The sequence below is a fragment of the Ovis canadensis genome, chromosome 14 (assembly GCF_042477335.2).
Source record: "Ovis canadensis isolate MfBH-ARS-UI-01 breed Bighorn chromosome 14, ARS-UI_OviCan_v2, whole genome shotgun sequence".
In the NCBI taxonomy this organism is placed as follows: domain Eukaryota; kingdom Metazoa; phylum Chordata; class Mammalia; order Artiodactyla; family Bovidae; genus Ovis; species Ovis canadensis.
In genome coordinates, this window is record NC_091258.1 from 77,596,236 (window position 1) to 77,620,716 (window position 24,481).

Sequence of the window (24,481 nt, forward strand, 5' to 3'; positions counted from 1 at the left end):
TGTTTTTGCTTTGGCTCCATCTATTCATTCTTTCTGGAGTTATTTCTCCACTGATCTCCAGTAGCATGTTGGGCACCTACCAGCCTGGGGAGTTGATCTTTCCGTGTCCTATCTTTTTACCTTTTCATACTGTTCAGCTTTAACCTTTTCTTATTTGCCTTTTCTTTGTCCCCTCTAGTGTTTGCTCTTCAGGTTCCCCTCTCCTGTCTCCTTTCGGCTTTTTGGAATTTTTTTTTTTTAACACTCTGTTACATCTGTTAGCATTCTCACTGTAAATCTTCACGTGTTTTTAGTGGCAACTGTGGGCGTTATAATATATGCACCTAATTCCACAGAGTCCACACAGTGAGTATTTTATATCCTCCAGAGAAACATGGAAACCTCATCACACGGGTCCTTTCACCCTCCATCATGGTATAGCTGTTATATGTATTCATCTATTATACATATATTAAAAACCCCGCCAAACATTGTTGTTTTTGCTTTCAACAGTCACATATACAGGAGATGAGAAAAATATGCTATTCCATTTACCTAGATACTCACCACTTTTTACTCTTCCTTTACTGTTGAATTTCCAAGTTTCCCTCGAGAATTATTTCCTTTCTGCCTGAAGAACTCGCCTTCTCATCCCTTTAAGGAAGGTCTGCAGGCAACACATCCTCTCAAGTGTTCTTCCTCTCAGAATGAGTGCTTTGCTGTCATTCCTGAAGAATATGCCCAGAGCTCCACGCTGGCTCTGCCCGTCTCTCAGGACGATCAGTCTTATACCACAGTGGCTTCTGACGTGAAATCTGAAACCATTCAAACCATTTTTCCTCTGTATGTAACCTGGCCCTTTTATCTGGATGCTTTCCACTTTTTCCCACTGATTCCGTTTTGACTCTGATGTATGTGGACATGGTTTTAAAAATTTTTCCCCACTGATTTGAATGTAATTGTGATGTTTGGGCATCATTTTTGAAGGTTATCTGATGAGCATGTTGGACATGTAAATTTATGGCTTTCATCAAATCTGTAAAATGGTCAATATTTACGTCCTCAAAATTATTTTTCTTCATTGATATCCTCCTCCTTTTGCTGGGTGATCAATGACTGTCTCAGAGATCCTGGGCCTGTGTTCATTTTTTAAAACCTTTTTTTTTGCCTCCAGCCTGTGTTCTTCCCGTTTGCCTAGAGAAAGAATTCACAGAATGAGATGAAATGTTCTGCTCAGGGTGAGAAGGGGCACTGAGGAGGCAGCGATGACTCAGAGGTTTAGAAGACGGGCAACGAGAAAAGATGGTGCTAAATTGTAGAAACAAGTAAGACTTCAGTGCAGAGGAAAAGCGAATGCACCATCCCAGGCCAGGAAGGAGGGCTGTGCCTCATGCTGAAGAGTGGGGGTCAGTACCCCAAGCGGCTCCCATGCGCCTCTCTCCTGGGGTCGTCCTACGTGCGACGGCCCCACTGGCTCCTCCAGGCAACCGAGGCAGACGGTGGAAGCACCTGCAGTTCCCCGGCCTCCCGCACTTCCCACCCAACCACCAGGCCCACACCACTGTGCCCCTGGGGCCCTTCTGAACGAGGTCCCTGACCCATCCCCAGACGTCCCGTCTGTGTTGCCATCAGCCTCCTTCCTGGTCCTCCAGTCCAGGCCCCGCCCCTTACTCCCATTCACCTCTCACCACCTCCCAAAGGACTCTTCCCGCCACCATATCAGGTCTGAGCCTGCCCCGTTCAAAATCCTTTCAACAGTTTCCACCTTCAAAAATGTGGTCCAGGTGCACCGCCCTGTATTCCAGGCTGTGGCGGGTCAGCCCCACTAAACAGCTCTCCCTCCTAGACCAGGCTCATCACACTTAACCACATAGCCCCCAGCACCCACGTACACAGACCTACTTAGCAGCTCTGTGCCTCCACAGACCGTCCCCTCAGCCAGTCTGAACAGGGCCCAGTCCCTTCCAACCTGCCGGACCAAGAAGCCTTCCTTTCTCATTCCAGCGTAAAATATGTGAAGTCGCTCAGTCGTGTCCGACTCTGCAACCCCATGGACTGTGGCCCGCCAGGTTCCTCTGTCCAAGGGATTTTCCAGGCAAGAATACTGGAGTGGGTTGCCATTTCCTTCTCCAGGGGATCTTCATGACCCAGGGGTCGAACCTGGGTCTCCCTTACTACAGGCAGACTTTACCGTCTGAGCTACCAGGGAAGCCCAGTGTAAATATATTTCTAGTTATAGGTTCACGTAAGGTTTATCCACATGAATGACTTAAAACACTGGACAGCACGCCATCCAGGAGCCAGATCAAGCTGGCGTTTTACTGTGAATGGGGTTCATTATCAATAGAGCCCTCCTGCGTTACACTCTCCACATGGCGGTAATCTTTCTAAACTAGAAATCAATTCATACTGTCTGCTCCTGAAAACCTTCCCACTGCTTTAAAGATAAAACCCAAAATGCTTACATGGCGCTTAAGACCCAGTGTGGCAACGCCCCTGCCTTCGCCCTCATTGCTCTCAATTCTGAGAGTAGGTCGTCTGTCTGTCTGGTTGGGGTGCCGCCACCTCCACCGCCAGCGCCCCTGAGCTAGCAGCTCCTGTGTGTTCATCCCAGCCAGGACCCAGGCTTCATGACTTCGATCTGTTAAAGATATTCATGGTTCCGTTTTCTTCCAACTCTAACAGTCTCACAAGAGTCAGCCGAATTGTTTGCCGTGTAGATGTTTGTCCTGTCTGTTTTTATTCATCTGAGCCCCACAAGTCCAGGGAAGGAATTTGATGGCGTCACCAAGGAAACTCCAGGCTCTGTCACCATGTCAGAACACAGTCATTGCCCAACAAATACGGATGAACTGGACTAGCTGACGGAAGAAAGGAAGAAAGTTTGCAGAAGCTCAGGAAAGGGAAGCTACTTGCCCAAGATCACACAACCCCTGCGGCAGGCAGAGTAAGAACCGGGACAGGCACTCAGATGGCTCCGGGGCCTGCCCGGCTTCTTGCAGCCTTGCACTCTGCGACGTGAGGTCACACTCCGGATCAGACTTGGCACAAGGAGGAGCCGGAACAGGCAGGCAGAGTCGCGGCAGGGAGGAGGGGGGCTGTCGGTAAGTCTGATCTGGTCAGAAAGGCCCCCAGAGCCCACGGTTGCCTCAGCCCCACCCTTCAGGGAGAGCGGAGCGAGGCTCAGGAGGAACCCGAGACGCGCCCCACCGAGCCTGGACCTCCACGCCCAGTGCGTCTGTCCGTCCTGCGGGCTCTGAGGTCTCTGTAAGTCACCTGCTCTGCTGGGGACCATGAGAGGCAGCGCCACGACTCTGACCTTCACCGCCCTTCTCTGCCTCGGTGAGCTTCAGGGAAGGGAGGGGTGGGAACCCCTCTCCTCCCACATCTGGTCCCTGAGAGGCCCCAGGACGCGGGAGGCTCGGTGGGGACACACTATCTTGGGGGAGAAGGGAATGTCCTCGGCCCGGATCTGACCCCAGCTCTCAGGGCGCAGAGCAGACCTGGAGCGTCCAGGACGTGTGGTGGGGCTGGGCGCTGGGCGCTCACAGGGAACTCTCTTCCAGGGCTGCGCTGGGGCCCGAGGGACCAGGGACAAGCAGGTGAGCCCCCAGAGCTCCTGCTTCCGCCCACCACCCCTGGTCCCTGGGGAGCACAGCGGGTCGGGGCTGCTGGTGGCCTGTCAGGGAGGGACCTGGATGACAGCTGGGAAACCTGGGGGAGAAGGCGCCCTGACTCTTCGGGCCTGATTCCTTTCCAGAGGTTCTCCCCAAACCCTCCATCCAGGCTGACCCAGGCACCATGGTCTCCCAGGGGAGCCCGGTGACCATCTGGTGTCAGGGGTCTCCGCTGGCGGATGTCTACCGTCTGTATAAGGAGAGGCGCTCTGTATACCGGGACGTTTATGCCCCACAAGGCTCTAGGAACAAGGCCAGGTTCCACCTTGAATACATGAGCTCAAGTGATGCTGGGATATATCAGTGTGCATATCACACCAGGCATGGCTGGTCAGTGACGAGTGACCCCCTGCCCCTGGTGGTGACAGGTAAGAGGGTGGGGCAGGTGCCTCTGGATCCCTCCCACCGTGGGAGCCTCCTCACGGGCAGAGGAGCAGTGTGTGCTCAGGGGCCCCTGCCCTCCCAGCTCACACCCGGGGTCACTGGGCTGGAGGTCCCCCTTTAACACAGCCCCTCACCCCCAGGAGTGTACAAGGCGCCCTTCCTGTCTGCCCAGCCCAGCCCTGTGGTGGCCGCAGGAGGCAGCGTGTCCCTCACGTGCAGTTCACAGTATGCAGGGGGCACGCTGCACCTGCTGAAGGAGGGAGGCGCTGAGCTGCTCCGATACAGAACACGGAGGAACTATGGGAACCAGGGGCGGGAACAGGCTGTGTTCTTTGTGGGCCCCGTGACCGCCTCCCACGGGGGGACCTACAGATGCTATGATGCTCCCAACTCCCAGCCCTATCTGTGGTCGCGCCCCAGTGACCCTCTGCATCTCCAGGTCACAGGTGAGGCCCCAAGCCCCTCTATTTCCTAGACAGACCCCTGACCTAAACATGTGCCCAGGAGCCCTGGGGGAGGCGGGGGCAGGGACACTGGGCTCCTGGGGCAGGACGCGGGCGGGAGCCTCAGGAGGGAGCAGGGCGAGCTCTCTCTGCAGCCCCGGGAGCAGGGAGGGCGTGCAGCCGCGTGCCTCTGTGCCCCGTCTGCAGGCCTGTCCAGGGCCCCCTCCCTCTCCGCCCAGCCCGGCTCGCTCGTGCTCCCCGGAGACAACCTGACCCTCCAGTGTCGCTCAGAGGCCGGCTCTGGCAGCTTCGCTCTGACCAAGGACGAGGGGCTCAGCCCTCCCCTCCGTCTAGAAGGGCAGCAGAGCCCCGACTTCCCCCTGGGCCGCGTGAGCCGTGCCCATGGGGGCCGGTACAGATGCTACAGTGGACACAACCTCTCCTACGCGTGGTCGGCCCCCAGCGCCCCCCTGGACATCCTGATCGCGGGTGAGGCGCCCCTGTCCTGGCCCAGGTCCCGACTGTCTGCTCAGGGTGCTGGACCACGGTCAGCCCTGGTGGTGAAGGGTCCGGGGAGAGGGTCCTGGAGCAGAGGCCCAGGTGGGGCAGGGGTCTAGCAGGGGCAGCGTGAAAACAGGAGTGAGAGGCACGGAGATTAAGGAGATACACACAGATGGGCCGAGAGGAGCTGGGAGGGCTCACAGGGAGGCCCTCTGCTCAGGGTCCGGGGTGTGGGGAGGGGCTCTCTACTCATCACCCCCGTGCTCCCCCCAGGAATGCACAGGAAACCCTCCCTCTCCGCCCGCCCGGGGGCCTCAGTGCCCCAGGGAGAGAACGTGACCCTGCAGTGTCGCTCTGAGGTCCAGGCAGACACCTTCCATCTGTCCAAGGAGGGGTCGCTCGCTGCTCCCCAGCACCTTCGTCTGCAGGACCTGGCTCCACCCGTTCAGGCCAACTTCACCCTGCGTGCTGTGACCTCAGCCCACAGTGGGACCTACAGGTGCTACAGCTCACACAGCACCGCCCCCCACCTGCTGTCGCTCCCCAGTGACCCCCTGGAGCTCCTGGTCTCAGGTGAGGCCCAGCCCTGGTCCTCGGCGTCCTCCAGGTCAGGCCAGGGCCCTGCCCCAGGGGAGCTCTGGGCTGAGTGGGGTGGGGGGTCACAGAAGGCAGGGATCAACTCTGAACGGGCTGGAAAGAGCCAGAGGCCCCCGTTCCCTGCCCGTCCTCGCCCTCATCCCGGGCGTCCAGACCCGCTCCTGGTGATGGAGCAGAGCTACCCAGGCCCCGGGGCCGACCACGGGACTCAAGGCCAGAGCGCCCGGTCCCCACCCTCCTCTGGTCTCCAGTCCTCGTGGCCCCTCGCCCAGAGAGCAGCACAGGAGAGGGGCTGGCAGAGCCCACAGCCCCCAAGGGAGCAAGTGGACAGGCCCTGGCTCAGCTGGTGTCCCGGGGGACCGCGGGACAAGGTGGACGTGGATGAAGGGTGGGGGTCATGCAGAGGGGGATGCTGGGGCCCAGCCTGGGGGAGGGCCGCCCCTGTCCTGACCCCCAGGAGCTCTGAGGATCAGCTCCTTTCTCCCAGGAGGGAGGCCCCCAGAGCGGTCAGTGAGGGGGGGGTGATGGGTCTATGGTGGCCAGAGCTGTCACACCCTAGGGACCCCTAGGCCTTGAGGCCTCAGGCGAGGGGCCGGACGCTGTCCTGTCTCAGCTGGTGTCCCGGGGGACCGCGGGGCTCCCGGGAATGAGACGTGGACGAAGGGTGGGGGTCATGCAGAGGGGGATGATGGGGCCCAGCTGGGGGAGGGGGGAGGGCTGACAAGGGGAGGCAGGCCGCCGCTCATCTCCACCCTGACCCTTAGGAGGCTCCGGGAATCAGCTCCTCCCTGCCTCGGAATCAGGCTCGGGTGAGTCAGGCTCTCTGCGGGGCGGTGGGGCTGGATCAGCTCTGTCACTTCCCAAGTTAATGGCCTCAGGACAGCCCCTTCTCACTGGCATCAGCCTCGACAGCAAGGACGGGGATGTGGCAACACTGGAGGGGACAGGGTCTGAGCTCTCCAGCCCCGCAAGGAGCTGCCCTGGTGCCAGGCAAAGAGCCGGGCGTGGGAGTCACACGGCTCCGCTACTTCCAACCTTGGGACCTTGGGCCAGCCGTGCTCCTCCCAGGTCCCGAGGCCCACCCTCCGCGCAGGGGGCCTCCCACCTCCTTCCTCAGCACGACAGCCCGCAGCACAGGGCCTGCTTGGGCCTCAGGAAGGCCAGAGCCTGCCCCACTGAGGGCGGGCAGACGGGGAGCCAGGGCTCTGCAGGGTGGGAGACGGATCCAGCTGGGCTGACAGAGCTGGGCTTGATGCACCCGTCTCTCAACTGGTGTTCTGCCTGGAAGTGAAAGCATGAAAAAACCTAATTCTAAAAAACATGCGGGAACCCACAGTCCTGGGTTCCAGTCCCAGCTCCGCCCCCTCCAGGCTGGGCGACTTGGGGGCCCGTGATCTCCCCCTCCAGGCCTCAGGCTCCTTGTCTGTAAACGGGTGGGATGGGCTGGAGATGGACGCACAGACCCCAGCACGAGTGCTCACACAGCAGGTGCCCAGCTAAGCGGCACCCCTGGCTCACTCGGGCGTCTCTGGTGCCCCAGGCCTCACGTGGTACCTGAGTGTCCTCATCGGGGTCTCGGTGACCTTCGTCCTGCTGCTCCTCGTCCTCCTCTTCCTCCGACACCGGGGTCAGGACAGACGCAGGAAGTCAGGTGAGTAGGGAACGGGGTGACTCGGACCCCTGGCGGCGGCGGCCTTAGGGCGCCAGCCCAAGGGAAACCTAAGAAAGGGGTGGGGTCCGGTTAAAGCTGCTCTGGCATCTCCCGGTGAGAGGAATCTGGAGACTAGACGTGAGCGCACCCGTGAGCATTCTAGAGCATTCTAGAGCATCCTTTGATGTTTCCAGACTCACACGCTGCTTGAGAATACATGCAAGTTTTGCATTTTATGGCTTAGAGCGCTCGCATTTTCTAAAATCATTTTCGCATCCTGTTTATTGGCTGCTCTGGGTCCTGGTTGCTGTGCATGGGCTTTCTCTGGCTGCAGCAAGCTGGGGCTTCGCTTGCTGCAGCTCCCAGCTCCTGGGCTCCTGGGCTCTCAGGTTTCAGCAGCCGCACTCCCAGGCTCCAGGGCACAAGCCTAGTAGTTCTGGCCTAATTGCTCCATGGAATGTGGAATCCCCTCAGACCAGGGAGCAAACCCGTCCCCTGCGTTGGCTAGCGGATTCGTTCCCACTGAGCCACCAGGGAAGCCCTTCTCTTGAATTCTCAGTGGAGGGAAGGCATGATCATTTTTTCAGCCTGGAGACCCTTGCAGATCTCCCTATAACCCTAGAGAAGGGCTCTGGGGCTGGGGGGTGGCGAGGGGCAGGGAGGTCTGGAGGCTGACTCCTGTCTTCCCGCAGCAGCCGCAGCATCAGTGCTTGAGGACAGAGGCAAGCAGAAGAGGTGAGACCTCTCCCAGACTCGCGTCCCACGGCCTGCCCAGGGCTCCCCCACCGCCCCAACACTACTCAGCCCGACCTCTCCCCCAGACTCGCACCCCACCGCCTGCCCAGGGCTCCCTCCACCCCAACACTGCCCTCTCCTCCCCAGCTCCAGCCCAGCTGCTGACGCCCCGGAGGAGAGCTTGTACTGTAAGGGGAAGGGGGGCACTGTCCTGGGGGCCTGGGATCAGGTGGCAGTGATTCTGGGCTTGGGAGGAGCGAGCTTGAGTCTGATACTGGGTGGGGGAGGCTCCTGTCACCAAGCTGCTCTGGACATTTGCTGTGGGAGGTGTGAGGGGGTCTGAGCAGGTGCTGGGCCCCCTTGTCCTGTCCCCACCAGGTGCCGTCATGGAAGATGCACGGCCAGAGCATGGCAGAGTGCGGGACAGTCAGGTGAGACCCCCGTCTCCTCACTCACACACGGAGGGCAGAGGACACTGACCCCAAGGCCAGGTGGCCACCCCCCAGGAGCACCTGCTCCTGGGCTGCCGCGCCCCACACCTGGGCTCCTCCGCCCAGCACGCTGCTGAATGCTCAGGTTGAGCTGGCAGATTCTGTACTACAGTCTGTACTACATGCAAGCCCTGGGCCTGGACAGGGCCCCGTTGGTTGGGGCAGGGGTGGGGGGGGTGGGTTGTGGCTTCTAACATCGGGAGGATTCTGAGATCCTTGCTCAGCCCTCAGCCATCTGTCCCCAGGCAGGTGAACCTCGTCTGTTCGCTGCAGCGAGGACCAGATCCCGTGGCTGCCCTGGCAACCCCCTAGCTCTCCTGAAGGGCGCAGTGGGGCCCAACTGTCCCTCAGTGAGGACGGCCACACCCAATTCCCATCTCCAGCCCCGTTGTCCCCCAGCATCAAACTTAAGTGATCCATTACAGATTTCAACTTGCTTCACTTCCCTCCTTCCTGAGGGGCGAAACTACAGGAACTGAAGGAGGGCAGGGTTCAGAGACCAGCCTTCACCCCTCTCTAAAGGAGCGCATCCTTACCTACCAGGCCCCCAGGCTTTCCCCATCTCACACCTGACCTCTACACCCCCCAAAGGCTGCCACACCTGAAGCCCCCCAGGACGTGACCTATGCCGAACTGGACCACTCAGCTGTCAGACAGGGGGCGACTGCGCCCTCCAACCCACAGTCAGGAGAGCGCCCAGCAGAGCCCAGCGTGTATGCTGCTCTCGCCTTGCACTAGCCCAGGACGACCCAGACCCCACCTCCAGGGACCCCAGGAGCTGCCCCCACGAACACTCAGTTCAACCCCAGCCAGCCAGGAGTCCTGACACCAGCAGCTCTGGGACCTCCTGAAGGTAGGCTAGGCTGCGAGCACTCTCCTGCACACTTCGGTGACTTGGCAAATCCTGAGCTGTAAGCTGGAGAATGGCCGCTGAACTGGCAGCAGAGCCCCAAGCCCCCAGAGCAGGACTTGGGTGCCCCATGCCTGCAGCTGCTGGGGTTGCTCAATCCCCTATTTCTCATTTCCTGAGAACAAGCCCCTTCCTGCCCCAGGCAGCTCAACAGAGAAAAGGGAAGCCTGCCTCCCTCCTGACCATGAACTCCAGAACCCCTAACCACGCGGGGGATGGGGTGGCAGCAGAGTTCCCCCTTCCCGTCTGGGAAATGACCGCTCACTGGGAACTGTCTTTGGCTGCTGGGTGTTCAGTGGGAAGCACCGGCTTAGTTCCTCCACCAGGGATTGACCGCGAAGCCGCAGCACAGCAGTGCAGGGCAGGTCCTGGCCGAGAACCTGCCTCCAGTTTTGTCTTGGCCCGTACTGTGGGTCCCCTGGAAGGGTGATGGAGTGATGTGCAGACCTGCCTGTCAGGATACAGTAAAGCCAGGCCTAAGGGGAACGAGGACCACCATCCAGCAGCAGCTCCACGGACGGGAACAAAGCTCACCCGGCAGCCTCCACTGCCGCTACAGAAGGGTGTGTGTCAGAGCGGGGAAGGAGACACAGCAGTAAAGGCCAGTTCCACCGTGTGGATATCCTGCTTTATTATCTGAGGCGCACGGCCGCAGCGCCGGCCCTGGGCCCTGCCCGGGCTCAGTCCTCCTCCTCGTCGTCGCCGGCCCCGGCCCCGCCCTGGCCCTTCTTGGCGTTCTTCCTCTTCACGCGGCCCGGGCGGCCCCCGCCGTACGGGGAGCGCAGGGAGAAGTCGATGTGCTTCTGGGAGTCCAGGCGCACGATGAAGGACGGGATGTTCACCACCTGCTTGCGGACCCTGGGGGGGGGGGGGGCGGCGGGTGAGGGTCGGGCCGCGGGTGTCCTGGACGCTCGCTCACCTCTCACGGAGGGCAGGGGAACTCAGGCCCAGAACGAGCGCGGGGCTGGCACTGAGCTGCGTGCCCCTCCCCGAGCTCCAGTCTCCATCAGGGCCCCCCTCGCTGTCTCTGAAGCCGCACCCCACGGTTTCATTCCAGACAAGCAGCATGAGAGGCTCCTGCCCGTGTCACGGAGGCTGCTGGGAGGCCAGCAGCCCGCTCACTCCACAGGCCCCGTGACCGGGGCCCTGTCTCCACAGGCTCCGTGACCGGGGCCCTGTCTCCATAGGCTAAACTGAGCACCCAGACCCACCTGGCCCCTGCCCCTGACCGCAGCAGCTGCCAGGAGCACGCACTGTGTGACCACACGGGCCCAGCCCAGCCCAGTCAGCTGAGCTCCAGGGATGGCTCTGACGGGACTCCAAGAGCTGTTACCTGCCCAGCTCCCGGCACGCCTGCTGGCGCCTTCGCGAGGTGTACGGCCCCAGCCGCAGTGACCCTCGCGCAGGGCTCTGGGGGTGAGGCTGCCCCAGTCCCCCATGAGCTGTCTGTAGGGGCCAACCTGTCCCCTTGAGGTGAGCTCACACCTTCACCACCTCCGAGGGCTGCACGGAAGACAGGGGCGGGGGGGGAGGGGGGGGTTTGGTGCTCAGCGAGGGCGTCCCTTCAGCGGGCAGGGTGGGGAGGCTCCGGGAGCCCCAAGGGGGTACCTGATGTGACGCTGGCGGATGAGCACGCGGGCATGGTGGATGGACTTGGCCAGGCCCAGCTTGAAGACCTGGGTCTGCAGACGTCTCTCCAAGAAATCCTCAATCTTCAGGCCCAGGATGTAATCCAGCTTCATCTTGCCCTCGTCCAGCACCCCGATACGGACGAGCCGCCGCAACAGGGCATTACCTGGTGAGGGGGCACAGAAGCCTGCCTCAGCCTTCTGGTTCAAACCCGGCACCTCCGCACCACGGCGGTGAGGCCCAGCAGGAAGGAAGGTTCTGATACAGGACTCGAGGCGCTGCTGCACAAGCCGCCGTGACTGCCGGGATCCTCACCACCCTGGGCAGACGACGACCCACAACTCGCCTGAACGAGGGAGAGCCCTCCAGAGCGCTTAGGAGAGCGCAGTCTACACGCTGCGGCCCCTCCACTAGTCCTCCCGGAACACAGCACAGGGGCCACGAGCTAACATGCTAGAGCCCAAGAAGCCCTACCACTCAAACGCGCGCAAGCCACCTCCCGCATCTCGCACCGGAGCAGCGTCAGTGCCATCTGTCCGGCCCGGAAGAGACGCGGGCCCACGCGCCAGCTGAGTGCTTGCCGTCCATGCTCTACTGAGACAACGGTGAGGATGGCCTCAGTGCCTGGCAAAGTAGACCAGCGGGCGCCAGCTTCTCCCTGGCACCCGGCAACTCAAGCTTCAGGGGGCCTTGCCTGGGGGCGTCCAAGCGCCACTCAAGAGAGCTCCGGGGTCGCTGCCGGCTGCACTCCCGGGGCCGGTTATCATCACAGAAGGTTATCATTTATTAGCTCCTAAAAGCACCATTACCACCCACACCCCCCGCCCCCAGACAAAGCCTGAAGGAAAGCTGGCTGACTCTGTCACAGCCTTCCTAGCAGACTCGCAGCCAAGGAGAATCTGAGTGGAGAAACATACTACGCCTTTTCCAACACCCCAGGTACTAATCTGCCCTGAATACACACTGAACACAAGTCAAGGATAGTCTCCCATTTCCAAGTGCATAGAAATCTTAGTGAAAAGCCTGCACAATGAGAACTGCAAAACACCATCAAAGAAACTAAAGACGCAGACGCAAAGAAATTCAGTGCTCATGGACTGGGGCCGCAGCTAAAAACGCCCACACTACCTATAGCAACATACAGACTGGAGGCAATCCCTATAATAATTCCAATGCCATTTTTCACAGGAAAAGAACAAGCAATCCTAAAATCTTTATGGAACCAGAAAAGACCCTGAATAGCTAGCTAAAGCCCATCTGGAGGAAAAACAAAGTTGTAAAAAAGACAAAAACAAAAAATAAACAGGAGAAGAAAACCCCCCAAAGTTGTACACATTAGTCGCAGTAATCAAAGCAGTACGACACTACTGGCATAGAAACAGATCAAGGGAGCAGAATGGAGACCAGAAATAAGCCCACATATACAAACGGTCAGTCAATTTACAACAAAGGAGCTGGGCATACACAGTGGGGAAGTCTCTCAATAATGGTGTCTGGAAAACTGGACAGCCACATGCAAGAACCAGGCTGAACCCCTATCTTATCCTGTGCAAAAGTTAACTAAAAACCATGAATTCCCACAAGGTCCAGCAGTGAGGACTCGGAAACTGGTGATTCCACTGCAGTGGCCCCGGCTCAGCGGTAAAGAATATGCCTGCAACACAGGAAATCCCTGGTCGGGGGCGGGGGAGATCCCAGGGGGAAGGAAACGGCAGCCTACTCTATCATTCCTGCCGTGGAAATCCCATGGACAGAGGAGCCTGGCGGGCTACGGTCCATGGGGTCCACTGGGAGTTGGACATGACTTAGCGACTAAACAACAACTGGGAATGAAGATCCCTTAAGCTCTCCAGTGGGGGGAAAAAACAAACCCAAAGTGGATTAAACACAGGAATGTAAGACCTGACACCATGAAACTCCTAGGAACACAGGCACTACCCTCCTTGACCTCAGTCTCGGAGATGATTGTTTGGATCTGATTCTAAACTAAAGGTAACAAAAGGAAAAATCAACAAGTTGGACCACATCAAACTAAAAAGCTTCTGCAGAGCATAACAAAAAGAAAAACCACCTTCGGAATGGGAGAAAATATTTGTAAATCACATATCTAATAAGGCGTTAATAACCAAAATATATAATGAAATAATACAACAGCAAAAAAAAAAAAAAACACTTCGATTAAAAAATGGGAAGATGATCTGATGTTACTGTGGAGATCATTTCACAATATACAAATGTATCATTCTGTTCCATACTCATAATGTCAAATGATAAATTATACAATTTAAAAACTGAACATAATAATCAAATATTATTATAAAACATATCCAAAGGTAAACAAAAGTGAGTTTGGAATTATCTACCAGTTTGGACACTTCATGTCTTTTTGTACTTATATTAGAAAATAAACATCTGACAATAACTCAACCTGTATTACTTTGAAAACATATTTTACTTACTATTATTAACCCACCTACATCCTTTAATAGTGAGTAGGGCCATCAATACAGGAAAAATCTTACTGGATATGAAGACAAAAATAAAACTGATAAACTTGCAGCCTTCAGCAACAGGAATGTGTCAAACTACTGAAAATTGATAAACGGTTTTCATTTGGCCAAAAGAATTAACAATCAGAATCAGCCAAATCAAAGTTTGTTTAAAAAAAAAAAAAACAACTGTATGCCAGTGGGCACCTCAATGGCCAAGGGGCCCTTGTCTCTATGGCATGAGGCAAGCATTTAAGGGCCTTAGTTTCTAATATGATGTGTTAGTCACTCAGTCGTGTCCAACTCTGCCAGGCCCCTGTCCACAGCATTCTCCAGGTAAGAATAAGCTGGAATGGGTTGCCATTCCTACTCCAGGGGATCTTCCTGACCCAGGGATCAAACTCCCACTAAGGTATGAGTCTTATGACAAAAAGAGTCACAGGTGTCAACTCCCACCTCACACCAGAACAGGGTAGAGAATCTGCCTGCAGTGCAGGAGAGCCAGGTTTGGTCTTTACCCTGTGCTGGTGTCAGGTGAGAGTTGATACCTGTGAATGACTGAATGAAATGAACCAGTAACTCTTCTTGTCAGGTAAGACTCACACCTTAGTAGGAAAGGCTGGACCTCAAACAAGGCCAAGCTGCAGCAGTAAGCAAACACCTCAGAGCTCCCAGGCTCCTCCTCTCCATCCCAGCAATCTAGCTTCACTCACTGTGGATTACTTGCTGTTGCCCTCCCCACGCAACATCCCCCCTGGAAAACCAAGTAATCCCTGGACACCCGCTGCTCAACCCTGCCCTGTGCCATCTCTTTGTCACATGACTGGTTAGCACCTAAGTTTCTCTGTGATTAACTCTCCAGCAAGTTTCCCTGAGACCAGAACAAGCTGAGGTCTGTCCCCCAAACTCTGGGACAGAGTTCCACCCAATACCAACATCCACCAGGGAGATTCCTGAATTCTCACAAGTGTCAAAGGAGCTTCCGAACTAACAAAGGTTAAAAATGAGAACCTCTCACACCCTTGGAACTGGGATAGATCAAAGTGATGAATCTGTTAGTGTAACCTCTCCAAACCTTTCTCAGTCTCTACTATGGATGACTACTAATGCTTAACACAAGTATAAGAGCACTTCCATCCTTAATCACGGTTTGGGAGAAAAATCAGACTAGCCACTCTAATTGAAAATAAAAAGCCAGCTGCCCAAGTTAGCCCAATCCCTCCTCACTTTCACTAGAATCAAGATTTCCCGGGGTCAGACCAAAAGCAGCATCAAGATAATACCTACAAAATGGCCAATTCTAGAGGTAACTAAAAACAAATTTTAGATACTGTGAGCAAACTTCCTGTTGTGTAAAGGTGTCACAAAAAACAGATACACCTACACCAAAAAAGAGTCAGCTACAGCCAAGGTCGTTAGAGTCACAAACTGTCTATGAAGCTCCTCCACACTCGGGACAGAATGCAGCACCAAGTCTACTGACTACTCTCACATTTAGGAACTGTTTCAACTTTTGGCGTGTTACCTAACCATCATCTGGAAGCCTCCTTCAACTCCCAACCCTGAGCTCGCGTGCCCTCCAGTCCCACCTACTGCGGGAAGTCTCGGATCACTTGCTCATTTGAAGACTGTGATCCAGTACCCCCGCCAGTCTACTTGTGCAAATGTACACCAAGAGCATAGAAAAAGATATTCAGTGAGCCTTATAAAGTACCAGCTTTCTTAGTATTTTCACCATCTGACAACCTAAGAGGTCCTACTGAAATATGAATGATATCGTCCCTTCCAAAAGCCCATCAACCTCACATCTTAAAGCAGATAGACCTTAAGAGTCTAAAAGATGGCAGTTTGTCAAATATACCACACCATCATTTTTTTTCACCTTAAATCATACGGTGGGTTCCCTCTAAGATCAGCTGGCACCGTTCTTTCCTGTGAAACCCACAGGTCCTCTACTGTTCAGACCCTGAGTAAACGTCCTTCACCATCGTGCTAAAGGCGGCAAATACACACACTCAAGTTCCACCCTGGTGGGACTTCTCAAATGTCACCGTCCAGTCCCTCTAGCAGGGAACAAGAACGTAAGGAGCAATACTGCTCTGTGAACTATGTATAGATATAACCAGGTGCCCAATACTTGGCACTGTTAGTTCTAGTCCACTGGAAACCGATTCTCAGTGTTTGAATAAAACAGACATAAATAAGAAAAAAGCTACGTACTCGGAGATTCAGACCTATTTCTCTACTCCATAACTCCTATTAAAGGCTGGATTCAATGTCTTGCTCCATGTCTTGCACAACCCTAGAAGGAAGAACACCAGCAGCTCTCCTGGGGGCTCACAAACACACCTTCGAACAGACGCCGCGGGTCTTTCTCATCCAGCGTCAGCAGCTCCCGGGCAGCCTTTCGGATCTTGGCCAGGGTGAATTTGACCCTCCAGACCTCACGTTTGTTCCGGAGCCCGTACTCGCCTGCAGAATGAGTGAAAAAGCTCAGTCCCATGGACTAGTGAAAAAGGATTAGTGATTTCGGGATACAGAAAAACAACAATCCCGCAACTGGGTGAGGAGGGCGAACACACTGGAGAATTTTAACGAGCACGTGGGCGGCCTCACCCACGTGTCAGCTTCCCCAGCCCGGGAAACAGAAAACTAGCTTTAGCCACTCACCGATCAGCTTCAGCTCTTGGTCGAGGCGGGACTTCTCGAAGGGTCTCCGCGGGGTCACATAGGTTTTGCGACAAACCCAGCTCCGGGCGACCGGCATGCTGGCTCTGTTTGCCCGTCTGCGCCTGCGCGGGAAGGAGAGCGGCCTGAGAGGACTCGGCGGCGCCTGCGCAGTCCCACAACTACGCCAAGAGCCTCCCGGCGCCTAGGGAAGATATCGCGAGAACCGTCCCTGAAGAGTTTTATAACCGACTATTCATTTCTACCACTTTCCAGTTACGCCCATTTCACCTCCAACTGCTTTAGCGTACTCATTAAAGGTCGAATAGCCCGCAAGACTTTAAGACCCACACCCAAAATACCGAACGCGGCCGCAAGGCTCACCTGAGCGAACGCTCTGGAAACCAAGAAAGAGGAGCACACGTCCGCCGGCCGCGTTCTTATAGCAACGTCGCCATCTTGTGACGTCAGCACGCAGAGCGCAAGTTTGCACCAATCAGAAAAGGCCTTGGCGGGCGGACAAAGCAGTCAAGAGGAGAGCTTGGGCTAGAGTGGCGTGCTGAACCGGGAGGACTCCTGAGGGATTAATGCTCCGTCTGGTGCGACGTGAGGGCTCCTCTCTTAAATCACCACTCAGCTAACGTCTGAGTCGCGGTATGAAGCTGGAGTAGTCACGGCCTCCGCCGCTAGGCTTCAGCATGCTGCGTCTCTCTGAAGAGATCTCCAGAGGACTGGACCAATGCGAATTCAGAGCCCCTTCCAAGATGCTCTGTTATATCCATGAATACTTTTTAAAAAATAATTTTTCATATCAGAATGTCTACGCGAGGCACAGCCAGAAGCCAGTCTGCCCTTTTGAACCCTTCAACAGCCCCTCTGTTCGTGAAACTTTGAGTCTAAGGGAGGAGAGGGAAAATAATAAGGTCTTTTCAGATAGCTGCTGTGAGGAAAATAAATTATTGGTAATGACTGAGCTTCTCTGATGACTCAGTGGTAAAGAATCCGCCTGCAGTGCGGGAGACCCAGGTTCGATCCCTGGGTTGGGACGATCCCCTGGAGAAGGAAATGGCAATCCACTCTAGGACTATTGCCTGAAAAATCTCATGGACAGAGGAGCCTGGCAGGCTACAGTCCACGGGGTCGCAAAGGGTCGGACAGGATTAAGCGACTAAGCACATCTCTCAGTGACGGAGGGAAAATGGTATTTCAGAAAGGATGGTCAGGGAAGCCTCCTTAAGAAGGTGACTGATGAAAACTGTGTGTATGTGTGTGTGTATGTGTGTATACACGTAAAGGTAACTAACTTTTCCTTAAACGAGATCCAATGATTAAAAGACTCTGTGCCTCTTTGTGAAAGCAGTTTATATCCTGAGGTTTTCTTTGGGTTTCCAGAACAGGGAAAATATTCTGAAACCTCTTGCTATAAACCTGAAATATATATATATCTCCTCTCAGACAGCCCCAGGATTATTGCCTCTAGTGCTTTTCTCTCTGGGATAATCCCATTCACACCAACTTTATCTTGGTTAGATAATATTTAACAAGCACTCTAAATCTCCTAGGCTTTGGGTTAAACACCTTACAGTTTTGGGTGTTTTGTTGTTGTTGTTGTTGTTGTTGATGTTTTAATTCATGTGACCCATTATTTCTATCACTAAAAATAATAGGTGGCATTCTAGAATACTTAATTACTATGCATCAGGCCCCATTCAAAGAATTGTACCCATGTTAATTTACTTAATCCTGGGCTTCCCAGTGGCGCTAGTGGACAGAGAAGCCAGTCAGGCTACAGTGTGTGCATACTAAATTGCTTCAATTGTGTCCAACTCTCTGCAACTCCATGAACTGTAGCCGACCAGGCTCCTCTGTCCTTCAATCGTGTCCAATTCTCTGCAACCCCGTGAACTGTAGCCCACCAGGATCCTCTGTCCATGGAATTTCTCAAGCAAGATACATGAACTGTAGCCGACCAGGCTCCTCTGTCCTTCAATAGTGTCCAATTCTCTGCAACCCCGTGAACTGTAGCCCACCAGGATCCTCTGTCCATGGGATTCCTCAGGCAAGATACTGAAGTAGGTTGCCATGCCCTCCTCCAGGGGATCTTCCCAGCCCAGGGATCAAACCCGCGTCTCTTGTCCCTTGTGCTTTCAGGCAGGTTCTTTGCCCCTAGTGCCACCTGGGAAGCCCTATAGTTTCCTGTGCTATCTAGTAAATTCTTGATTTTTACCTGCTTTACATATTGTCATGTGTATATATTAATCCCAAACTTATAATTTATCTTCCCTCCCCTCACTGTTCCCTTTGGTGACCATAAGCTTGTTTTCCATGTCTGTGAGTCTGTTTGTTTTAATAATGTTTATCTACTTTTTTCTAGATTCCACATAAGCGATTGCCACGTCATACTTGTCATTGCCTTACTTCACTAGTTGTCATTACCTATGACCATCTCTAGGTCCCCCCATTTTGCTGCAGATGGCAAGATTTCACTCTTTTCTATGGCTGAGTAATACCCCATTGCACATATGTACCGAATCTTCTTTATCCATTCATCTGTTGATGGACACTTAGGTTGCTTCCATGTCTGGGTTATTGTAAATAGTGCTGCAAGCACCTTTTGAAAGTATGGTTTTCTCAGTATACATGCCCAGGAGTGTGACTGCTGGGTCATTTGGTAGTTCCATTTTTAGTTTTTTAAGGACCCTCCATACTGTTCTCCCTAGTGGCTGTACCAATTTACATTGCCACCAATAGTGTAAGAGGGTTCCCTCTTCTCCACACCCTCTCCAGCATTTATTACCTGTCGGGGCCTTGAGTTCTATCCCTGGTCGGGAACTAGATCCCACATGCCACAACCAAGACCTGGTGCAGCCAAATAAATAGATAAAAAATTTTTACAAATCAGTTTCTTAAACATTGGAGGTTGGTACTGGTAATGTTCTAGTAATCTCTTAAGCAGAAAGGCAGCTCTGCAAATGGTTTTACAAGTGCATATTTCCTACGTATGCGTTTTAACTTTTGTAAAAAATTGTGGAATAGAGCATACATATAAAGGAGGATCTAGAAATGTACAGTATAAAAAGTAATTCTCCCAACACCTGAATAAACAGCACCCAATCCAAGAGCAAGACCACCCCCGATATTCCCTCCCTACTCCTCAAAACTGCAACAGTTGCCTCCTTTTTTACACAAGTTATTTTTTGTTTATGCCTTTGTATGCATCTGAAATGCCTTAAAGAAAGCTTTTCCAAAGTAAGTGTAGTGCAGTGGAAGAGCTCGGACTTCAGAGTCAGAAAGACCAGGTTTTAAACCCCAGCTCAGATGGTAAAGAATCTGCCTGCAATGCAGGAGACCTGGATTCGATTCCTGGGTCCAGAAAATCCCCTGCAGAGGAAAATGGCTGCCCACTCCAGTATTCTTGCCTGGGGAATCCCATGGACAGAGGAGCCTGCGTTTAGTTGCTCAGTCGTGTCCAACTCTTGTGTGACCCCATGGACTATAGCCCGTCAGGTTCTTCTGTCCATGGAGATTCTCCAGGCAGGAATAATGGAGTGGGTTGCCATGCCCTCCTCCAGGGGATCTTCCCAACCCCGGCATCGAACCCAGGTCTCCCACATTGGAGGCACACTCTTTACCGTTTGATCCACCAGGGAAGCCCATGGGGTCACAAAGAGTTGGACACAACTCAGCAACTAACACACCTGCTCCTTACTAGAAGTGGGACCTTGGGCAACTCATTTCCCCTCCCCCAGGCTTTTCCTCATCTGCCCAAACACCTGCAGCAACTGCCCACACCTCCCAGGATTGTCTTAAGGATTCAAATCACAAACTCCACACTGATTCAACAAATTTATTGAGACCTCTTGGGACCTAAGCCCTGTAGAAAACAGAAATGAATCAGCTTTCACACTCAGGAAACTCATGGTTGGAAACTGTTAACAATAAAAAAAACACAGCCACTAAGTGCTTTGGATTGGGGAGGGATATAAGGAGGATGTAGTGTTTATAAATCTGGAATCGAACACTAATCGCCAAGAGAGAGAGGAGGTGGGGCGGGGCCTCCCACGCAGAGATGAGCTTGGAACCATCTAGAAATGGTCTTGCCACGGACATGGCCATGCGCCCACAGGTCTCTGGAGCTCACTGCAGGCTGGCCCACTGCAGGGACGTGTAGACCACCTTACCATCGGGCTGCGGAGAGCAAAGCAGCAGCGTCTTTCTGACACTGGTGCCCAGGCGGCCAGCCGAAACCAGGTCCTGGAGTGGTATGGGATCCCCGGGAGCCCAGCACTGGGCGATGTAGTGAGCGTGGAAACGGAGCGGGTCACCTGGGTGAAGGAGAGAGGCAGGTAGCAGTTTCCACTGGTGGAAAGCTGGAAGACACTGGGACCTCCAACACGGAGGGGATCGCAAGGCATCCAGCCATCACTACCAATATTGTAAAAGACACTCTTGGGCCTGGGGGGTGGAGCAAGTCGACACATTATGTGAAAATGAAGTCGCTCAGTCGTGTCCGACTCTTTGCAACCCCATAGACTGTGGCCTACCAGGCTCCTCTGTCCATGGGATTTTGTCCAGGCAATAGTACTGGAGTGGATTGCCATTTCCCTTCTCCAGGGGATCTTCCCAACCCAGGGCTCAAACCCGGGTCTCCGGCATTGTAGACAGACACTTTACCATCTGAGCCACAAAAATAACAAGTAACTGACTATATCGCTGTCAGTCAAAGCCATGAGGAACTCAAAAGGGCATCATGTATATCGTATCATAAATATCCAACGAGAAGTGACTCAGACTAAAAGAAGAGAATGATCTACAACAGAAGGGTGAAATAAAATAGAATTAAGGAGTCAACCAAATTTTTCTGAAAAGGACCAGGTAGTAAATATTTTCCATTTTGTGGGCCATGCTGCAAATACTCAACTCTGCCAATCTAGCACCATGGCATCCGCTGATCATATGTAAACAAACAGAAAGTGAAAGTGAAGCCGCTCAGTCGTGTCCGACTCTTTGCGACCCCATGGGCTGTAGTCCGCCAGGCTCCTCTGTCCATGGGATTTTCCAGGCAATAGTCCTAGAGTGGATTGCCATTTCCTTCTCCAGGGGATCTTCCCAACCCAGGGATCAAACCCGGGTCTCCCGCATTGTAGACAGATGCTTTACCGTCTGAGCCACCAGGGAAGTCAAAAACAAACAGAGCTGTGTTCCAATAAAACTTTATTAAAAAAAAAAAAAAACCTGTCAGTGGCCCTCATTTGACAGGCTGAGGGGAGGGAGCTATACTTTGCCCCCAGGGTAGATGAACCTGACCAAGTAAAGTAGGACCCTGAGTAGGGAACTATGCAGAAAACTAACAGGTAACATAAATCTAAAAGAGCAAGGCTTCCAGCATTTCTACTCCTGGGTATTTATCTGAAAAAAAAACTGAAAACACTAATTCAAGAAGAAAAACGCACCCCTATGTCCACTGCAGCATTATTTACAATAGCCAAGATATGGAAGGGCTTCCCAAGCGGCTCACTGGTGAAGAATCTGCAATGTATATGTATTATTAAATATAGTAATGTACATAACACTACAAAAAATGATTTACTTTTTATTCTATATGTTTTCTGTGAGAGTTCTTCTTTCCTTTGTTCATTTACTAAACTACTCTCCAAAAGAGCTTGGGTTCCCAAGTGTTTCCTGTTTCTTAGAAGCTGAGAAGAAGAGATAAAAAAGGCGGGAAACGCAGAACGGGGTGGAATTGTGAAGAAAAATGTCACAAGAGGTCCCAACACAAACTCACCAGGATAGACCAGGAAGTCACCCCCGAACTTGCCAGCGGCACTGAGGAAGAAGCCTCGTTCCCACAGGTCTCTGTAGATGCTGTAGCGAAGCTCGTGGGCAGGGCGGCCGGCATGGGGCCAGTCTTTGGACTGGACACGCCAGTCCAGGGGCCTAGCCTTGATGGGCCGCGGCCGAGCAGTGGCCAACTGGATGAGCAGAGCAGACTTCGGCAAGGGGGCCACTCCATTTGAAGGCCCTGGCTGGGGAGAGGAGCCTGGTGGGGATGAATCCAAGAGTTTGATGAATCCAAGGGGCAAGGTTTTTCCCCAGCCCCCAGCGAGGACCAACCCTAGAGTGCCAGCCGAAAATTTCCCAAGGATCTCTTCCCTCCCTCCCCTGGTCCGTGGGCTCCAACCCCCACCTTCATGTGCTTCCTCATGCTCTCCAGCAGCCTGGCCAGCACTGGCCTCATTCTCTTCGGCAGCTTGCTTCCCACCGGCCTCCTGGCTCCCACTGGTCCCTGATTCCTGTTCCAGCTTTAGCTTCTTCGCAGCCTGGCCCTCTGTAATCTTCTCTAGTAGCTCCTGACGACGGGTCTCTCGGGCCTCAGCTGCCAGAGCGCTTTGTTCCTGGAAGCCCTGCTCTTGCTGGCGCTTGAAGGATGCCAGTGCCTGAGAAGCAAACTTTCCTGTAATATCAGGATTCAGGCATGCCCTGCCTTGGGAATCTAGGAATCCTGACTCTGGCCCCCTCCAAACCTCGGGGGATGAACCTGGGGATCCTACTATCCTCCTCTCACAGAATTCCAGAATCCAGGACTCTCAGACCCCTCCCACCTCAGGGACTAGTCGTCCCCGGCCTCTCCTCCCGCAGGTCCCCCTGGAGGGGAGCCTCTAGCCTGCCCCCCCCCCCTTACCAGGCTGTGTTGGCGAGGGTCCGGGCGCGGGGCGCTGACCAGGGTGACTGCGCCGATCTCGGCCAGCAGTCGCGCCTCCTCAGGCATCAGCAGCAGTGGGAGGCCCAGGCGCGAGTTCTGGCGGGGCCCGCGGGGCAGGGCGCCCACCGTGCGGCCCCCGACGCCCAGGCGCTCCCGCAGCGCCTGCACCGCCTCGGCCCCCCACACCAGGGAACGGCCGTTCGCCACCTCCACCACCAGCATCCTCCTGCGGGAGGCCAGGGGCACACCAGTCACCCACCCGGCAGCACGCCTCTTGCCGCGGGATTCGCGCCGCTGGGAGGGCGCCCACCGCCTGGCCGGGGGTCTCGGCGAAGCCCCACCCCCGAGACTCGTGGGGCGGAGCCTGGCTCCGAGCCGCGTTCGCCACCTGCTGAGCGGGAGCGCTAGCCCCACCCCCTGGGCGCCGGGCTCCGCCCCCGGGCGATCCCGCCAGGCCCCGGGGCTGACCGAGACGAGGCCCCGCCCCGAAAGGAGCGCTGGGGCCCCGCCGGGGCGCCTCGGACCCTGCGGGCAGCATTCTGGCCAGGAGCGAGACTGGCCGCGCGGGCCCCCGCGCCTTGCGGCAAAGCCTGCCGGAGGGCGGGCCACGCCCCCTCCGTAAGGTCCGTTTCGGCGTCGCCCTCTGGTGTTCCCGTCAGGGGTCGGGACCTCCGGAGGCCACAGCCCCCCGAGGCCACGCCCCCTTGGGGTTCCTCGGGGACGCCTCTCCTTTCTGAGCCCTAGAGGTCCGGCCTCAGGTCCCCGCTCTGAGCCCGGCTCGCAGAATGCGAAGCCCCGCCCCCGCCCGAGCGTGGCCGCTTCGTACTTTCGGAAGTCCTCGGCTCAGCCGATCGCGGCCCCGCCCCCTCCCGAAGACTAGGCGTCAGGCGTTCGGACGGCCTCGGCTCACGTCGCGCCCACAGCCTGAGGCCCCGCCCCCGTCGGCCGCGGGCTCCCCCTCCCCCGGTTGGAGTTCCCGCCCTAAGACCGAACCCCGCAGCCGGAAACCCGGTCCGTTCTCTGCTCGGCCGGGCTCAGCGCGCTCGTGAGCGCTCCCTTCAGAATGTGGCACCGTCCTCTGACGGAAACAGCTATTCACCTCGTAACCAGCTCGCAGTCCCAGCGGAGCCGCCCCCTACGTAGCGCGCCACGCGGGGCTTCCTCCACCCCCCATGCCGACCCCCTGCGTCGGTGTCGTCACGCCGCCACCTCAGCGGAGCGGGAAGTGCGGGGCCCGCCCCGCGGGGCCGTAGCCCTGCCTTCCCCCTGAAGTGTAAACCCCTCGAGCCCGCCCCTCGAAGCGCACCTCCCTCCTCGGTTCCGGGACTAGCAAACGGGCGGCTCGCCACGCTGGCCCCGCCCCTTGAGGTAGAACGCTGTTTGCCCCACCCCCTTGCGGGGGGTGCTTCTGGGTCCCTCCTAAGTATGTCCAAAGCCCGTGGCTCCGCCTCCGTCCTAAACCTGAGACTCCGCCTATGAGCAACCCAAGGTCGCTTCTACCCGACTACCTCCGAAGGGAGCCGAGGCTGTGGCCCCGCCCACGTCCGGCCGAAGCTCTTGGCCCCGCCCACAACCGAACTTACTCGACCACCTCCGAAAAAGTCCGAAGCCTGTGGCCCCGCCTC

The 24,481-nt window shown here is 55.3% G+C and overlaps 3 protein-coding genes across 14 annotated transcripts; 1 reads left to right on the forward strand and 2 right to left on the reverse strand.

Moving 5' to 3' along the window:
* Positions 1-233: 233 nt before the first annotated feature.
* On the forward strand, positions 234-10,841 carry LOC138419325 (leukocyte immunoglobulin-like receptor subfamily B member 3). Of its 9 annotated transcripts, none has more exons than XR_011248939.1 (13): positions 234-3,321; positions 3,546-3,581; positions 3,740-4,024; positions 4,181-4,486; positions 4,691-4,972; positions 5,258-5,557; positions 6,346-6,390; positions 7,122-7,232; positions 7,925-7,967; positions 8,115-8,155; positions 8,346-8,398; positions 9,050-9,311; positions 10,556-10,841. XR_011248939.1 is itself a non-coding variant. In XM_069552069.1 (12 exons), the coding sequence occupies exons 1-12, from the start codon at positions 3,273-3,275 to the stop codon at positions 9,194-9,196; spliced, it is 1,698 nt and encodes a 565-aa protein (XP_069408170.1). In that variant the 5' UTR covers positions 234-3,272; the 3' UTR covers positions 9,197-9,984. The 9 variants fall into 9 exon arrangements, 4 of the variants coding, with proteins under 4 accessions (XP_069408170.1, XP_069408172.1, XP_069408173.1 ...); XR_011248938.1 differs by lacking the exon at positions 10,556-10,841 and adding an exon at positions 9,695-9,984; XR_011248940.1 differs by lacking the exon at positions 10,556-10,841 and adding an exon at positions 9,695-9,984 and having other exon boundaries at positions 7,928-7,967.
* On the reverse strand, positions 9,975-16,647 carry RPS9 (ribosomal protein S9). 2 transcript variants are annotated; one of them, XM_069552098.1, is made up of 5 exons: positions 16,538-16,647; positions 16,157-16,278; positions 15,836-15,958; positions 10,977-11,163; positions 9,975-10,226 (listed from the first exon to the last, which is right to left on the reverse strand). In XM_069552098.1, exons 2-5 carry the CDS (start codon positions 16,251-16,253, stop codon positions 10,049-10,051), a joined length of 585 nt encoding a protein of 194 aa, XP_069408199.1. In that variant the 5' UTR covers positions 16,254-16,278; positions 16,538-16,647; the 3' UTR covers positions 9,975-10,048. The 2 variants fall into 2 exon arrangements, with proteins under 2 accessions (XP_069408199.1, XP_069408200.1); XM_069552099.1 differs by having other exon boundaries at positions 16,157-16,358; positions 16,538-16,617.
* Positions 16,648-19,986: 3,339 nt separating this feature from the next.
* On the reverse strand, positions 19,987-24,390 carry TSEN34 (tRNA splicing endonuclease subunit 34). 3 transcript variants are annotated; one of them, XM_069552087.1, is made up of 5 exons: positions 24,163-24,390; positions 22,836-23,082; positions 22,341-22,590; positions 21,939-22,193; positions 19,987-20,478 (listed from the first exon to the last, which is right to left on the reverse strand). In XM_069552087.1, exons 2-5 carry the CDS (start codon positions 23,076-23,078, stop codon positions 20,291-20,293), a joined length of 936 nt encoding a protein of 311 aa, XP_069408188.1. In that variant the 5' UTR covers positions 23,079-23,082; positions 24,163-24,390; the 3' UTR covers positions 19,987-20,290. The 3 variants fall into 3 exon arrangements, with proteins under 3 accessions (XP_069408188.1, XP_069408185.1, XP_069408186.1); XM_069552084.1 differs by having other exon boundaries at positions 23,956-24,195; XM_069552085.1 differs by lacking the exon at positions 24,163-24,390 and adding an exon at positions 23,850-24,007.
* Between the last annotated feature and the right edge of the window lie 91 nt (positions 24,391-24,481).

Coding starts and splice junctions, on each gene's coding strand:
- LOC138419325 (XM_069552069.1), top strand. CDS start 3,273: ATGAGAGGCAGCGCCACGACTCTGACCTTCACCGCCCTTCTCTGCCTC. Junction 3,322..3,545: donor CACCGCCCTTCTCTGCCTCG/GTGAGCTTCAGG, acceptor ACTCTCTTCCAG/GGCTGCGCTGGGGCCCGAGG. Junction 6,391..7,121: donor TGCCTCGGAATCAGGCTCGG/GTGAGTCAGGCT, acceptor CTGGTGCCCCAG/GCCTCACGTGGTACCTGAGT.
- RPS9 (XM_069552098.1), bottom strand. CDS start 16,253: ATGCCGGTCGCCCGGAGCTGGGTTTGTCGCAAAACCTATGTGACCCCG. Junction 11,164..15,835: donor CCCGCGGCGTCTGTTCGAAG/GTGTGTTTGTGA, acceptor CCCCCTCACCAG/GTAATGCCCTGTTGCGGCGG. Junction 10,227..10,976: donor ATCCGCCAGCGTCACATCAG/GTACCCCCTTGG, acceptor CCCCCCCCCCAG/GGTCCGCAAGCAGGTGGTGA.
- TSEN34 (XM_069552087.1), bottom strand. CDS start 23,078: ATGCTGGTGGTGGAGGTGGCGAACGGCCGTTCCCTGGTGTGGGGGGCC. Junction 22,591..22,835: donor ACCCTCGCCAACACAGCCTG/GTAAGGGGGGGG, acceptor TTTGCTTCTCAG/GCACTGGCATCCTTCAAGCG. Junction 22,194..22,340: donor GCATGAGGAAGCACATGAAG/GTGGGGGTTGGA, acceptor CATCCCCACCAG/GCTCCTCTCCCCAGCCAGGG.